At 34.7% G+C, this 16,627-nt stretch overlaps 1 protein-coding gene across 1 annotated transcript; it reads left to right on the top strand.

Moving 5' to 3' along the window:
• The first annotated feature begins 346 nt into the window (after positions 1–346).
• LOC123534407 (BTB/POZ domain-containing protein KCTD7-like) lies at positions 347–15,281 on the top strand. Its single transcript, XM_045316642.2, has 3 exons — positions 347–447; positions 2,801–2,952; positions 4,283–15,281. The coding sequence occupies exons 1-3, from the start codon at positions 361–363 to the stop codon at positions 4,908–4,910; spliced, it is 867 nt and encodes a 288-aa protein (XP_045172577.2). The 5' UTR covers positions 347–360; the 3' UTR covers positions 4,911–15,281.
• Positions 15,282–16,627: the final 1,346 nt, after the last annotated feature.

The following is a 16,627-nucleotide window of genomic DNA, read 5'->3' as shown; positions in this document are numbered from 1 at the left end:
CAAAGCAGCATATCTAAACGAGTTTCTTATCAAATTTTGTAGAGTTCTCTTGTGGTATCTGCAAAATATTTGAGTATCTTAAGTTGTATCTGGAATTTCATTTTTTCTACCAAGATTGGTGGTTTCCTTTTCTTTTTGCGTAACTGGTCGATGTTATACCAGAATATGTATTTCCTAAATCTTTAAGTCTCAGTTATGTTGAGCATTAGCATAATGAATGGGCCTCTAACTAACGTTAGCGTTTACGTAGAGCAAACATTGTGTTTTTGAAAATAATTTAGTTAAATATAACCTATGTCTCAAATAAATATTTAGTCGTCTATGCCCTTTAATTACCTCCCTTAGAAGCTCTTTAATTTAATGTTGTCTAAACCAAAACAAAACAAAATTGCAATAATGTCTCAAGACGATGAAGACTGGGAAAGGCATACAGAGCATATAAATTCGGTAACCTTAGTTTCTATTTCATAAGCTCAATGATAGACTCGCCGAAAGGTGTAAAAAATGTAAATTTGGTGAGTGGTATAGTATTCGGATAGCTGCTAATGTTATCTAAACTCTGGACGAGGTTGTTTATTTTAACTGATACACGAAAGTCTGCATTTATTATCTGGTAATCTTATTTGCTGTGGAATAATTTGTAAAGTCTATCATACTTGTGTAGTTGTCAATAGATGAATTTCAATATAGCTGCCCGGGGGGACAGCTACATCTTCGTAACAGGGTATTCTGCACAATCAATACATGTTATTGCAGAGGCGCAAGTCATGTGAACAGTATGCCAGGGTAAAAGGCTTTATAAAATATTGCTAAACAAAAGGAAGAAGATAAATAGGAAGACAGGTAGCTCATTCATTAGGTCATCAGATGTTACCTCCAATCCTAGTCCAACTAATTTGATGCAAATTTATCCTAGGAAATATTGAGATAATTTTTTCATATGGGCAATATCCCCACTCACGTCAAACACTCAAAAGACTAAAATAGTTGAAGCAACTTCCGATGAAATTTTCATCACTGCCGATGCTTTACAGGATATAGGTTTAAATGCCGATTATTTCACGAATTGGCCATAAATTCAAATAAAACTTTCATGTAAAACCAGTAAGTTTACATGACCGTGTACTGTAATTATCTTCCATTATTTTGGTCCTACAAAGTTTTGACGTTTAGATTGCCCCTTCACAAATATAAAACAATCTGAACGTCGAATTATTTTGACTAGCTCCAATCCATGATTAGGTCCAGAGTCCCAGTTCCAGTCTGAATGCACATTATCTCAACCTGTGACATGTTTATTAAAGCAGTTCTGGATTAAAACAATTTCTACAATGTAGAATTTAATTAAACCATGATTTTGCAAAACTTTTCATCATGGGAGTGTATGGGAAAATCACAATTTTGATGACATTTTAACAAATATATTTTTTTTCTACAGTGTAGATTTTAATGAAACTTCTCATAATTAAAAACTGACATTATGCAGGTTATAATTTGTTGAAATAAAATGTATAGGTTTTTAAGACATCTGAGCATGATTTGAAGAGATGTGCACATTTCAAGCTGAATTTGAGACATTATATTTGAATCAAACATTTTAATAACATATTTTATCTCAAGAAAGGTAGTAACAAAACTGTTTTTATAATTGTACACATAGGGTGCGGTTTATTCATAAAATTATTTTCATTTTCATATGCTTAGTCTAGGCTTATCACTAAGTTAATCGGATAAAATTTTAAAATGACACTATGCCATTATTTCCAGTTAATTAGACATGCAGAATTACCTTAAAAGTGAAAATGTATTTATATATATTATGAAATTGAGAACCGTACTGAAACATGCTGATACTGATAAGTTGATGCTTTATCATTGGTATATCCTTACGGTTAAAGCAATCTTTGAAAGAAAAACCATGTCTTATATTGTCAATATCAGCATTTTTCAGTGAGCACTACATTGTGGTATAAATAGGAAAATATCAAGAGGCCATTGAACAGTTCTGACACCATTTAAACAATGTTACAGAAAAAAAGCAATAGTACTTGATGTACAGACATTGAAGCACAAACTCATTTTATTTATAACATTCTACGATTGTACCACAACCCTTTGGCCAGAAAGGTGTATGAGTGTATGCTTATGGTATCCCAGACACCTGCTAGGTTCAACAGACTTCAGCATTACTGATTTTGTTAACATGGTGGTGAACAGAAGAAACTTAACATGGCTTAAAAAGACTGCATGGTTCTCTGGCCTGATAAAAATATTTTTATAGAGTAACAGCATGATTTGCCAGAACTGATAAATACATGCATTAGTTTAAAGAATGTGCTGATACAATACTAGATTGTAATTAAGAGCTGCAGCAAGACTGTAAGCAAGGATATGGCATGTAGCAAGCTGGAAGAATTGAAGCCTGGGCATCAACATGAAGTTGTTATCATAAAGTTACAACTTCTTAAATAAATGTCTCCAAAACATGCAAAAAATAAGCTCAGTGGGACATATCCCTATACCCTACTAGCTTCATAAGGCAGACAGTAAAAATCCAAGCTAGCTATGCATCTGAACTTTGAAGTGAACACAAAAAAATAGGCCTTTTCTAGAAGTGAACAAAAGGTAAAATTATGAGTTCATCTACCAGTATTGACACTTGTTTAAACTGTCAAGATGCGCATGTGCAATGTATGCATAGAAGACTATGAATAGAATTTTTTACATTATAAATGTGTCCTAACAGCTATCTGTTACCTTCATATATCTTTGACTGAAGTGCAAATTATGTATTTTTCAGTTTCCAAACATTATAAACTTAAATGTAGGAGGTAAATTATTTGCAACAAGATTGACTACCTTACAAAGATTCCCAGATTCTATGTTGGCTGTGATGTTTAGTGGACGCCATGATGTAGACAGGGATAGCGATAACAACTTCTTCATTGATAGGTATATTTTAGATTTCTCCGGTAATCTCAAGTAATTGAATAATTCCAACATTCTTTGTCAAACAATGTTTGATTGGAGCAAGGAGGTCATGTGAATGCTATGATTTTTACAGCTGATGCCACTAAATTAAAAGACATTTGAAGCACGCCATGAGAAAACCAACATAGTGGGTTTGCGACCAGCATGGATCCAGACCAGCCTGCGCATCTTCGCCGTCTGATCAGGATCCATGCTGTTCGCTAACAGTTTCTCTAATTCTAATAGGCTTTGATTTTTACAGCTGATGCCACTAAAATAAAAGACATTTGAGCCACGCCAAGAGAAAACCAACATAGTGGGTTTGCGACCAGCATGGATCCAGACCAGCCTGCGCATCTGCGCAGTCTGGTCAGGATCCATGCTGTTCGCTAACAGTTTCTCTAATTCTAATAGGCTTCGAAAGCGAACAGCATGGGTCCTGACCAGACTGCGCGGATGCGCAGGCTGGTCTGGATCCATGCTGGTCGCAAACCCACTATGTTGGTTTTTCGCATGGTGCGGCTCATTTAAAAAGCGAAATGTTACTTAAGTTTCTTATCTTACTGTGAGATGTGTTATAAGGAATAAAGATAAATGGTAAGTAAGAACAATGTTGAAAACAAAATTTGACATCATATTTGTTATAGAAATAAAACAAAATTTATATGGACAATAACTTCCTTGTTTCTGCACAAAACATATGTATATGACCACTCAATTTCCTGGTTAGATCATTCATGGTTGTGACTTGGAATAAGGAAAAAAAGGTTGTTTTTCGAAGTTTTTGTTGGAATTATAAGGATTAACTGCTGTATTTTCTGGATTTTATGCATGATATTACATTTGCAAAATAACATGAAAAATAATAATGGGTTTTGCCCTGCACTTAAAGATTAAGTCTTAATACATTTTGTATGTGATTGTGCAAATATTAAACAGGCATAAAAGCCAGAAAAAAATCAGAAATTAGTCCTATAGAAGAAAATGCATAAATCAGTGTAATGTACGAACGTCTTGGGAGTCTTATTGAAATTAAAATGCCAGTGCTGGATTTCATGTTCTATTTAACATGACTGGGTGTTAAATGAAATCTCTTATTCAATATATTTATTTCACGTACACTGTAAGATAAGCAGTAGCATTGAAGATGGGGGAAAATTCAGGTATGTTATCCGAAAATAGAATGTTCGACTGATTCCCTTTTTGAAGTTTTCTTATTATTTGTTGCTTAACTTAAATTTCCGTTTACTTTTGGTATATCATTGAAGAAGAACAAGCATTGATGATGTCAGTTTCTTTGTCTGTATTCTAGAGATGGTACATACTTTCATCACGTTCTGAACTACCTTCGTGATGACATTCTGCCACCAGTCCACTGTGCTGAGGAGGTACTCAAGGAGGCACTGTATTACGGAATTGATGATTTGATTGACATCTTAAAATCTTCTCCGTGTCTTTTTGCAGAATATACTGTGCGTGAAAATATTCGAAAAAGACTTGTTTGTTATAATTACGTTCGAGATGAGCTTGTACGTTTGGCAAGACTTGAAGCCGAGGAGGACGAAGTTCTTATTTCAAATGTTAGACTCGTAACTACTAAAAATCAACCGATACCTAGAGATTTGCAATTTTCAAAGCAAGCATATAAACAATATTATCGAAAATTTAAAACATATGAGTCATTTGAAAAGTGTTATGGACAATATTACGTACATATACCAGCGGAGGATGTTGTCGGACATCCTGATGAAGTGATGAATAATGTTGCAGCATGTTTGCATCATGATTTGACACATATTGGGTACAAGTGTACCCAGAAATCAGAAGGTTCTTATGTTGATCATAAGATACGAACTGTTACATGGTGCGACGATGAATTTCATGTGTGTATGAGCTGCCATGTGTTCAAATTTGACTGGTTGAGTTTAAATTCTACGTAACATGGAAAAGAAGTTTGATTATACCTCAGCATACTGAGGATATGTGATTTATGCTGCACAGTGTACACCTAGGTTTATTTATGGTTCCTACCAGATAATAATATTGCAGACTTCTGCAGATGAATGCTAGTAATTATGTCTCCCACCACACAGTGGTGTGGGAGACATACTGATTTACTCCTGTCTCTGTGTGTGTCTGTCTGTCACAAATCTTGTCCGCTCTCTAAGTCGAACATTTCTCATCCAATCTTCACCAAACTTGAACAAAAATGTGTTTGCCAATAAGTCCTCGGCCAAGTTCGACACCCAGGCACTTCGGAATTATGGCCCTTGAAACTTGTTTTTTGATAATCAAAGCACTGGAAGTCTGATAAGGTAGTTGAGGTCTTGGTGCACGGTTGACTCATATACTACTATTCAGATGATTAGGCAGTTGTGGGAGACATGCGCTTTTCTCAAAAGCAGCTCTAGTTTTAGTTTGAGGATAGTGCAATAAATAGAAAATGCTGCAATTTCTGAAGCTTCCTTGGTGTAAAGCACCCATATTACAGTACTCAACTCTTATCTGAAATAGTGTTAGTAATTTTGGATAGAAGAGCATTTTAAGATAGAAGAGAAGGATATCAAAGACAAAACTTTTGGTTTCATAGTCCATTATGCTACAGTCAGAGATTATTCAACAGTTGTATGCAGCCAATTTTATACCAAGGCTGCAGCAGAGGTTCATTTATGATGTTGTAGATTTGCACTTGTTTTTATACTTAATAGAAAGATTAAACAGCTTTTATATACACCACAATTTTGTCCCATGCCTGTGTTAGATGCTTTTGTAAATTATGTTGTGGATTTGCGCACAAGTTGAAATAGTATTGCATACATTTGACTTAGATATTTATTTGTTATTGTTTACATTTTGTTTTTAGGTTGTGATAGTTCATAAAGTGGTCAGATTGATAAGTAAATGGTCAATGAATTCCATTGCATCACTTTTTATCTTAACCTTGCATTTGTTATCAAGTTTGTTGTTGAGTTTGTTCACCTTATTACAGATTTAAAACAATGTATGGTTCAAGATTTTTATCTTTTACTATCAATTAGTTTTAATCAGGTTCATTGTTCTATTTATCTAAGCCAAGAGAATCATACCAACATTAAATTTTTATATTTTTATCATTAGATTTATTTAAGACATTTAATACACATATTTATTATACTACCAAATAAAACATTGGAGGCATGTGCTCCAGTGCATTGGTTTGACTGTCCGTCTGTAATTCTATTCCAGAAGTATATATCTCCGAGACTGTTATATGAATTTTCAAATAACTGCATAGAAATGTTTTATGACAAGATACACACATGACACAAGCCAGTATTGTTTATATCAAGGTCACACTTTGAGGTCAAAGGTCAAATACTCCTTGAATATGCTTCATATTGTCTAAACAGCTGGAAGGGCTTTTCACAAAAAAGCTTTAATTGTTAACCTCCTTGAGACAAGGTGCCACACAGCACATACCCTAAATCCTTACCCTGAATCAAGTAAAAATTTGGGATATACATGTATAACACTTTCAGTGAAAGCTCTAGTATTTGACAGGATGTTAATATGAACCTTTTTTTGTAGACAATGAAATGGTTGTAAATTGGTAGCAAGATCAGGTATGTTATATTCAGTTAGAGTTGATTTTGCTAGGCATGGACCATAAGTCTCGCAAATGGTGACTTTGATCCTGCCTTGCTGAATCCATAAGAGCCAAATGTGTCCTAGATGAAGTTGCTCTTATACTGACCTTTATATTGAATACCTCCAGTCTTCAGGCTATTTTTTACCATATTGAGACAAATAGTTTTGACATTGCCCATGCATCTGTCTGTCCATCTTTTTGAAGACATATCTTTGTAATGGTTTCTGTCAAATATCCTTCAGTTCCTACAGCATCTGGAAAACTAATAAAATAGTGGCATAAATCGTGTGTTTCCATGGGTTTCAAAAGGGGTCATAAGAATTTATGTTTTTACCTGTGGTGCACCTGTGTCCACCAACTATTCTGAGAATGGCAGGCTGTGATTATCAGATAAAAACTGGTAATCAAAGTATTCTTATGACTCATTGGCTTTTAAACTTTCCAACGATACATAAATTTAACATAACCTGATTCGAAGAGAGCTCAATATATTTCCACTGCCCTGTATTGATAGATATTAAGGGAATTTATGTCATCTGCATTGAAATGAATGGAATAAACAGTTTAATCATTTCTTCCCCAGTTAAGGTAAAATAGTGTTGTGCATCACCTATACTTGTTTTATGAACACTTGTGAGATATTGTTGTAAAATTTTATGTAAATACCATCTTGTCAAAAACTCTTTAACAAAACATTGAAATGTTCTGAATCGGTACACTCTCATACATAAAAATTATGTATCAGTTTCTATGTGAGCCGTGCCATGAGAAAACCAACATAGTGGCTTTGCGACCAGCATGGATCCAGACCAGCCTGCGCATCCGCGCAGTCTGGTCAGGCTCCATGCTGTTCACTAACAGTTTCTCCAATTCCAATAGGCTTTAAAAGCGAACAGCATGGAGCCTGACCAGACTGCGCGGATGCGCAGGCTGGTCTGGATCCATGCTGGTCGCAAACCCACTATGTTGATTTTCTCATGGCATGGCTCATGTATATTCACAGTCATTGATTAAAGTTCAAGGTAAGTTATGCTGTCAGAGTTAAACCTTACCCTGCTATTAATTTCTGTAATGAACTTGTCCATTTCTGTTTGGACAGTTAAAAGGGGTGCTTACCATAAAGATACTGACTAAATGACAAACAGTGCAGATCGTGATCAGACTGCACGGATGTTACGGCTGATCATGATCAACACTCAGGTTACAAAGGTAGATTCATTCATGTCAAGCATGATAAGGGTGAAGTCAGTGCAGTATCACTTTCATTTGTCTTGCAACAACAAAGATAATGAAATATTTTGCACATACTGATGGCTGAAGAATGAGAATACAGCGGAACCGAAAAACCCTCTAAACCTAACGTTTACTCTAGTCCGGAGATTGTTCAGTTTAGACAGGGTTTTTTAGGTTTAGCGGGGTAACGTTGGTAGAATGTGTGCTACATCACATAAATAGTTATAGAATTAGCTTGCAATCTGATTAATTTTAAATCCTGATCACATTTAGTTACTGTATGAGACAAACCATTCAATTTTTTATGGATATTTTCTAACGTATAGAGTAAATCCAGGTAATCATAAATTAAAAAGTGAAGTCCCGAACTTCTGATTACCTTTAAAATTGTTCAGTTTTCAGGGATAATTTTATGTTTACAAATAGAGGTTCAATCTGGAAAAATTGTTCTGTTTCTGTAAAAGAGAAGTTATGGTTTACATGGGTATTTTTCAAATGAAATAAGAAGGTCAAATATTGGGACCATTTCAGCTGAAAGACATATTATGACAAAGCAGACAGTGATAGAAAGTTATTGACCTAAGTAATCTCTTGTCCAAATGTGTCACCTTTTGAATGAAACACAAATGATATCTTCCTGAACTTTATGCATGTTTTTGCCTTGACCATGATGACAGAACTGGTTTCATATGTATTACCCTTTATTTTAATGGTATAATCTTTGCTGTTGTAAGACAATTGAAAGTGACCTTGTATTATTGTTATGTTATTGATTTATCTCAGATAGGATATCTTACCTTGAACTTGAACTTTAGTCAGTCAGTGCTTGTGTAACTCAATATACATGAAAATAGATGCATATGTGTGGGAGTGTGCTCTTTTTACCAGGATTTACAGATCAACCAAGGTTAGGGTTTTGAACATGTAACACTGTAGGCACCAAAACAGTGCAAGGAAAGTTCCCTATTAAAGCTATAACTGAGTCAGTGGAAGAAATATCATAGTTTGAATTGGTATGCTTTCCAGATGAAAATATTAAATTAAATGTTATTATTTCATTATTTTTAAATGTGTCACTTTTAATGCAACTTAGGCTTCCTGTACATAACTATGTCAAAAGTGTACTAGTACATGACTTTGTGTATTTTTTTGGCCAACTTACAATATTTTCAGCAGTTTCAGGTTAAGTCATTTTAGACCATTTTGACGCTTCATTTAAAATATACATTTCATATGTATATGTTTGAAAACCTCAATGGGGCTCTTTACATAATGTATACATTTTAAAACTACAAAGAGAAGTCTTTTTATCTAAAGCATACTTTTCAAAACCTCAAGGGAAATTCTTTACCTTACAGATACATTTCAAAACCTCTAGAGAAATTCTTTAGAAAAATCTTAAGGCCATAATGAATAAATTGCTCAATTATCATACTGCCCTGACCCTTAATATTTTCTAAAAAATCCTTATCTCATGTATACATTTCAAAACTTTACCTAAAGTCTACATTTCAAAACCTCAAGGGATATTCTTTACCTAAAGGATGCATTTCAAAACCTCAATAGAAATTCTTTACCTAAAGGATACATTTCAAACCCTCAAGATAAATTCTTTATTTAAAGGATGCATTTCAAAACCTCAAGAGAAATCTTTACCTAAAGGATGCATTTCAAAACCTCAAGAGAAATCTATACCTAAAGGATGCATTTCAAAACCTCAAGAGAAAGCCTTTACCTAAAGGATGCATTTCAAAACCTCAAGAGAAATCCTTTACCTAAAGGATGCATTTCAAAACCTCAATAGAAATTCTTTATCCAAAGGATGCAAACCTCAAGATAAATTCTTTACTTAAAGGATGCATTTCAAAACATCAAGGGAAATTCTTTACCTAAAGGATGCGTTTCAAAACCTCAAGAGAAATTCTTTACCTAAATGATCGTTTCAAACCCTCAAGGGAAATTATTTACCTAAAGGATACATTTCAAACCCTCAAGGGAAATTCTTTACCGAAAGGATACATTTCAAACCCTCAAGGGAAATTCTTTACCTAAAGGATACATTTCAAAACCTCAAGAGAAATTCTTTAGCTAAAGGATACATTTCAAACCCTCAAGGGAAATTCTTTACCTAAAGGATACATTTCAAAACCTCAAGAGAAATTCTTTACCTAAAGGATGCATTTCAAAACCTCAATAGAAATCCTTTACCTAAAGGATGCAAACCTCAAGAGAAATTGTTTACTTAAAGGATGCATTTCAAAACCTCAAGAGAAATTCTTTACCTAAAGGATGCATTTCAAAACCTCAAGAGAAATTCTTTACCTAAAGGATACATTTCAAACCCTCAAAGGAAATTCTTTATCTAAAGTATACATTTCAAAACCTCAAGGGAAATTCTTTACCTAAAGGATGCATTTCAAAACCTCAAGAGAAATTCTTTGCCTAAAGGATGCATTTCAAAACCTCAAGAGAAATTCTTTACCTAAAGGATACATTTCAAACCCTCAAGGGAAATTTTTTATCTAAAATATACATTTCAAAACCTCGAGGGAAATCCTTTACCTAAAGGATACATTTCAAACCCTCAAGAGAATTTTTTTACCTAAAGGATACATTTCAAAACCTCAAGAGAAATTCTTTACCTGAAGGATACATTTCAAAACCTCAAGAGAAATTCTTTACCTAAAGGATGCATTTCAAAACCTCAATAGAAATTCTTTACCTAAAGGATGCAAACCTCAAGATAAATTCTTTATTTAAAGGATGCATTTCAAAACCTCAAGAGAAATCTTTACCTAAAGGATGCATTTCAAAACCTCAAGAGAAATCCTTTACCTAAAGGATGCATTTCAAAACCTCAATAGAAATTCTTTATCCAAAGGATGCAAACCTCAAGATAAATTCTTTACTTAAAGGATGCATTTCAAAACATCAAGAGAAATTCTTTACCTAAAGGATGCGTTTCAAAACCGCAAGAGAAATTCTTTACCTAAATGATACATTTCAAACCCTCAAGGGAAATTCTTTACCTAAAGTACAGGGGCGTAGGGATGATTTGGGCATTGGGGCGGCGGAGGGTGTGTGTTTAGGAGGGGGGAGGGGGTTCCCCTCCTATGAACGGGAAAATTTTGCATATAGCTAGAGTGAGTGGTGAATTGTGGTGACTTCTTGGACTGCTCAGTATCTGTTGAACATACTCGGGGGTTTTTTTTTCGAGTTTTCATCCCTATTTACAGTTTACTATGTTTATACACTGTAATGGCGGTACGATGTTAGATAGGACAATGTCTTGCCAGGGTAAAACCAGTAATGTCCTGAGTAGGGGATCGAGCACAAGAACCTGTCTTAAAGGGGTAATCCAATCCTTATGGCATTTTAGTCATTAAATGGCATTATAAAGGTAAAACGTAGTTCATTGTTTTCTTTGAACCATTGAGGGTTGAATGAACGGAGTTCAGGTTTCTTTTTTCCAAATGATCGATTTGGAAATGCAAAATTGCGAGGTTGATTGGCCTTTTTATACTTTTATGTAGAAGCTGTAATACTTGTTAATTTAACTAGATCTGTAAAATCTATGAGGATTTGTCTACATTTTATGCGTTGAATTTAATCATTATGATTGGTGCTTTTGATTTTCAAACAATATGTTTAAGTGTCAAAAATATCTAATTTAATATATTTTATGTAAAGACATCTAAAGGTCCCGATTTGCGTTAGTGTTTTACTCAAGATACTTTCCTTTGTCGGCAGAATTTGAGACACAACATTAATTGCAATTTTGGCAGTAAGCAATTAAATATGATTACTTTTCATCAATTAAATTAATGTATTGCCTATAATCCGAATCTGCGGGGCGTGAAACTACAGCGACCTAGGTTGTTGCGGATGTACAATACCCTGTCACCAAGGTGATCTAGCAATCGATATGACAAGATTCTGTGTACATATCAGTCGCCGATGCCCTACATGATAAATCTAAGACCACTGTATTTATTTTCAATTATATTTTCTAGCCTTTTCAAAAATTTACAAGTTCGGCATTTCGCCGCTCCTCGAAATATTGGGGCGGCGGGCACTGCCCCTGCCGCCCAAGCTCCTACGCCCTTGAAGTATACATTTCAAAACCTCGAGGGAAATTCTTTACCTAAAGGATGCATTTCAAAACCTCAAGAGAATTTTTTTACTTAAAGGATGCATTTTAGAACCTCAAGGGAAATTTTTTACCTGAAGTATACATTTTAAAATCTCAAGAGAAATGTTTTACCAAAAGGATGCATTTCAGAACCTCAAGAGAAATGTTTTACCTAAAGTATGCATTTCAGAACCTCAAGGATAACCTTTTTACTTTAAATTTTCATTTCAAAACTTCAAAGGAAAAACTTTAAGGGAAACTTGCTTTTTTTCTCAAGTTTACCTTAATTATACATTTCATAATCTTAGGGAAACTCTTTTACCTAAAGTTTTCTTTTCAAAATAATGCAGGAAATTCTTTAACCTTAAGTATACATTTCGCAATTTTATGGGAAACTCTTTACCCAAAGCAAACATTTCACAATTTATAAGAAACTTTCACCCAAGGTATACATTTCAAAATTGTGTGTGAATCTTTTATTTATCACAGGTATATGTTACAAAGTTTTACAGGAAACCCTTTTACCTGAAGTGTACAGTTCACAATATTGTTTTGAATATGCAGTTTGCAAAGTTTTGAGTTGCTCACTTTAGACATAATGCATCACAGAGCTAAATATATGTATACACATGCTGCTTTACTGTATGCTGGTTGTACTGTTTTGCTTAAAAAATGTTTAAGAATGTAATACCTGTCTGTTGATTAATTGATTGTATAGAATGTTTTAATATGATATATGGAGAGAGTACGAAGAGTTCTTCACATACTTTGATTTTTGTAATAGACAGTAATTTGTATGTGCACCAGCTGCGTAAATGTAAATAGTCGTCATTACAATGGACTTTATATCTAGGAATGAATGAGTGACAGTCAATGTTAGTCCTGAAGCTGTTTGACAGTGAGTGCTGATGCCTTTATGTGATGCAGGGAGGTATTTTGTTTGTAACTGTAATTTCCTAACAATTGGAATCCTATCAAAAATGTTGAAAATTGGACAAAGCTCACTGTCTTCACCATTTGCCTGCTGCTAAAGGGGAAAATATAAAAGGTTAGGGTGTGTTATATTTCACCAGTACTGCCAGTTAGAAAGTTCATAGTCTACAAAACAAATGAGAAAAATTTGGGTGGGCAGTTTTCACCAAATAAAAATGCTTGAAAAACTAGATTATAACTTTTGTTTTATAGGAAAACTGCCAAAAGCATAAATAAGTGCACTCATCAATGATCTGGAGTGTTGTGAACATTTCCTTGCCACAAAATGGTTCCAGTTCACATATAATAATAGTCGGGTTTAAAATAAGGTTGCACTGGCACTGTCTTGCTGTTATACTGCTGTTATACTGCTGTGGTAGAGTGTCTGCCTTATGCGTGAGAAGTATTGGGTTTGAGTCCCAGTCAGGGCGTAACTATTTGCAGTCTGTTACAGCATGTATATCTGCAGGGTTTCAGACTGTTCCATCGTTCTGCCCTTTCAGCAAACAGTATAATAGATTATTGTTTAGCAATCCAGTTCATTCTAATGACTTTAGTGGCTTGTTCTTGATCTTAACACAATTTCAAGATCGTGATAATGAATGCAGACTTGTTGTTGACCTTTACTTTTTACCTCAAGGCGAGTTGTGATAACCCTGTGTCCATTGTTTCCATCATCAACAGTTTGATTGTTAACGTCTCAAGGTCAAAATTTTTCAGAATGTCACATTCAATAAAATGTCAAATAAAATTGTGACTGGGTCATCTTGGGTCAAAACCTCCAGAGGTGACATTTCTGTGTTTGATTGTAATTAATCTGAGTCACATGACTGTTTGCCTGTGAAATCTGGGTCAGCTTTAAAGGTGGGGTACCTGAGATCAAAAACTAGGTCACAGGGTTAAATCGTAGAAAAACCCTGTTAATACTCTAGAGGCCACATTCCCTGCCTTATCTTCATTAAACTTGGTCAGAAAATTTGTCTGTTTAAAATATAGGAAATTTTTTGTAAACTGGGTCATTTGTTTTAATATTAATTGCTATTGCCTAATCTTTGAAATTCTCAGAAAATGCTGGCCTGAATTCAAAATAGTTTCACAGCAATATTCTTTAGGTAACCTTCTACCAATTTGGTCAATCTAGTTTTGAAACTCAGGTGAGTGATTTAGGGCCATGTTGACCCTCTCGTTTCAAGGTCATGTTAAATGTAGTGTCTGTATTTTAACCTTTCCCTTTTGTAATGTTAAAGAATACACAGTTATGTTTTCACCTTCTTATTTTTGATGCTATTATTATTGTATTATTGTCTTATTAGTGATCTATACTTTATCCGTAGGTCATTCACTGTCTTGATCTTCACCTTTACCTTTTCAATGTCAGTATAATAAACATACTGTGTTAGTAATAGATTTATCATTACCATAACATTTTAACATACGTTGTTGCGAATATTTTACTTTTACAGTTCTTTAAACTGATTTTATAAGTTTCAGTGTCTTGTGATATATGTTGTTGTTTGTACTGTTTTTTTAATGCCAGATAGAACAAACATTGATGTTCAAAAAGATATTTTGTTCATTGAACAGATTTATTTATAGCTGCAGTTTGTTATTATATGACAGTTGGTGCCATTATCATGACTTAAAATTCAGAATTTGAGCCGCACCATGAGAAAATCAACATAGTGCATTTGCGACCAGCATGGATCCAGATCAGCCTGCACATCCACACAGTCTGATCAGGATCCATGCTGTTTTTAGCTTTCAAAGCCTATTGCAGTTACAGAAACCATTAGCAAACAGCATGGATCCTGATCAGACTGCACGGATGCGCAGGCTGGTCTGGATCCATGCTGGACGCAAATGCACAATGTTGGTTTTCTCACGGTGAGGCTCAATTTTGTATTCACAATTTTTCTATTGATATGTAAAAAAAAGCTGAAGAGAAGGAAGTTCACTGTTGAAACTGAGACTGGCCCAGCACTTTATTTGAAATAAATTTCCTAAACAGAAAAATGTCTTGCATCCTGATAAATATCTATAGTCAAGAAACACACTGGCATCAAATTCCAGCAAAAGTCATTTTCACATTTAAGAAAAACTATTTTGCTTATTAATGGTGGTTAATCTGATTTTGATCATTTATACATATTTTTGTGTTCTTCAAATGCTTGATATATGTTAAATTTGTACTGGAGGTATTTTTTGATAGTTTAATCTCTAACAGAATATACTTAAAATGAAAAATGTCATATAATTTGATTCCCCACCTTTAAGTCGACTGTTAGTGTCTGTGAAGTCAATGTTTTTCATTCATTATTTTCCTAATCTTTAAACCTTAACCAAATAAACCTAAGCTCCTGTTACTATCAATACAAGAGCTGTTTGTAAAACACGCATGTCCCATTGATGACTTGTTCCACTTTCAGTCCCATGATCACTACTAGTATGACCTTGACCTTTTACCTACTAACCCCAAAAACAATAGGGGTTATCACTTTCATAAGCCCAATCATGCTATCAAGTTTGTAGTTACTGAGTCAAGTCATTCTCAAGTTATTAAATGGAACTATTTTCAAGGTTCATGCACTTGCGACCTTGACCTTTGACTTTCTAATGGGGTTATTTACTTCATAAGCCCAATCATACTATCAAGTTTGAAGGTCCTGGCCAACTGGTTCTCAAGTTATCGAGGGTAAACCATTTTCAATGTTCAGGTTCCTGTGACCTTGACCTATTGACCCCTAAAACAATGGGGTTCATCTACTAAATACGCCCAGTCATGCTTTCACGTTCGAAGGTACTGGATCAAGTGGTTCTAAAGTTACTGAGCGGAAACTATTTTGAAAGTTCAGACTTCTGAGACCATGACCTATGACTTACTGATCCCAAAAACAATAGGGTACATTTTCTTTGTAGGCTTAATCATGCTGTCAAGTTTGTATGTTCTGGGTCAAGTGATTCTCGAGTTATTAGACTGAAACCCCGTGACCTTGTCCTTTGACCTGTTGAACCCAAACTTCATATAGGGGCCATCTACTTCATAAGCCCAGTCATATTTCCAAGTTTGAAGGTTCTGGGTCAAGTGGTTCTCAAGTAATTGGGCGGAATCAGTTTTCTGTGACCTTGAATTTTGACCTATTAATCCCAAAAACGTTAGTGTTAATCTACTTGATAAGCCCTATCATGCTATCAAGTTTGAAGGTTCTGTGTCAAGTTTTTCTCAAGTCATTCGGCAGAAACCGTTCTCGAGTTAGACCTTAGACCTTGACCATGGACGTACTGACCCTGAAAACTACATCATAAGCCCAATCATGCTACAAAGTTTGGCGGTTCTGGGTCGAGTAATTCTCAAGTTCTTGGGACGAGACCGAAAGGTGCAAAGCAGTATGCACCCGCTTCTTCGAAGGGGGCATAAATGTGACCGCTGATACCGTGAAATTAAAAAGTAACTTGCAGAACCTGTTTAATTCTTTCAGTACCACTTGGTACCTCAGCAACATAAAATTGTTACGCATGTGCAATGCAATCAGGCTACATGCCCCAATGGCATGGAAAATTATTTTGTAAACACAGGTGATATATCAACAGTAACAGATATGTTTAAAAAAAACTACAGGTACGAAAATAGAACATGAAAATGATCGGAATTAAGCTTTTTCATAATTAATGCCGAAATAAATGGTTAAATAACT

The sequence above is a fragment of the Mercenaria mercenaria genome, chromosome 12, assembly GCF_021730395.1.
Source record: "Mercenaria mercenaria strain notata chromosome 12, MADL_Memer_1, whole genome shotgun sequence".
Taxonomy (NCBI): domain Eukaryota; kingdom Metazoa; phylum Mollusca; class Bivalvia; order Venerida; family Veneridae; genus Mercenaria; species Mercenaria mercenaria.
This window is presented reverse-complemented; position numbering and strand designations above follow the sequence as displayed.

Excerpts from the sequence above, each read along its gene's own strand:
- LOC123534407 (XM_045316642.2), top strand. The coding sequence starts at position 361 with ATGTTGTCTAAACCAAAACAAAACAAAATTGCAATAATGTCTCAAGAC. Across the intron at positions 448-2,800 it reads ATACAGAGCATATAAATTCG|TTTCCAAACATTATAAACTT; the intron begins GTAACCTTAGTT and ends TGTATTTTTCAG. Across the intron at positions 2,953-4,282 it reads AACAACTTCTTCATTGATAG|AGATGGTACATACTTTCATC; the intron begins GTATATTTTAGA and ends TCTGTATTCTAG.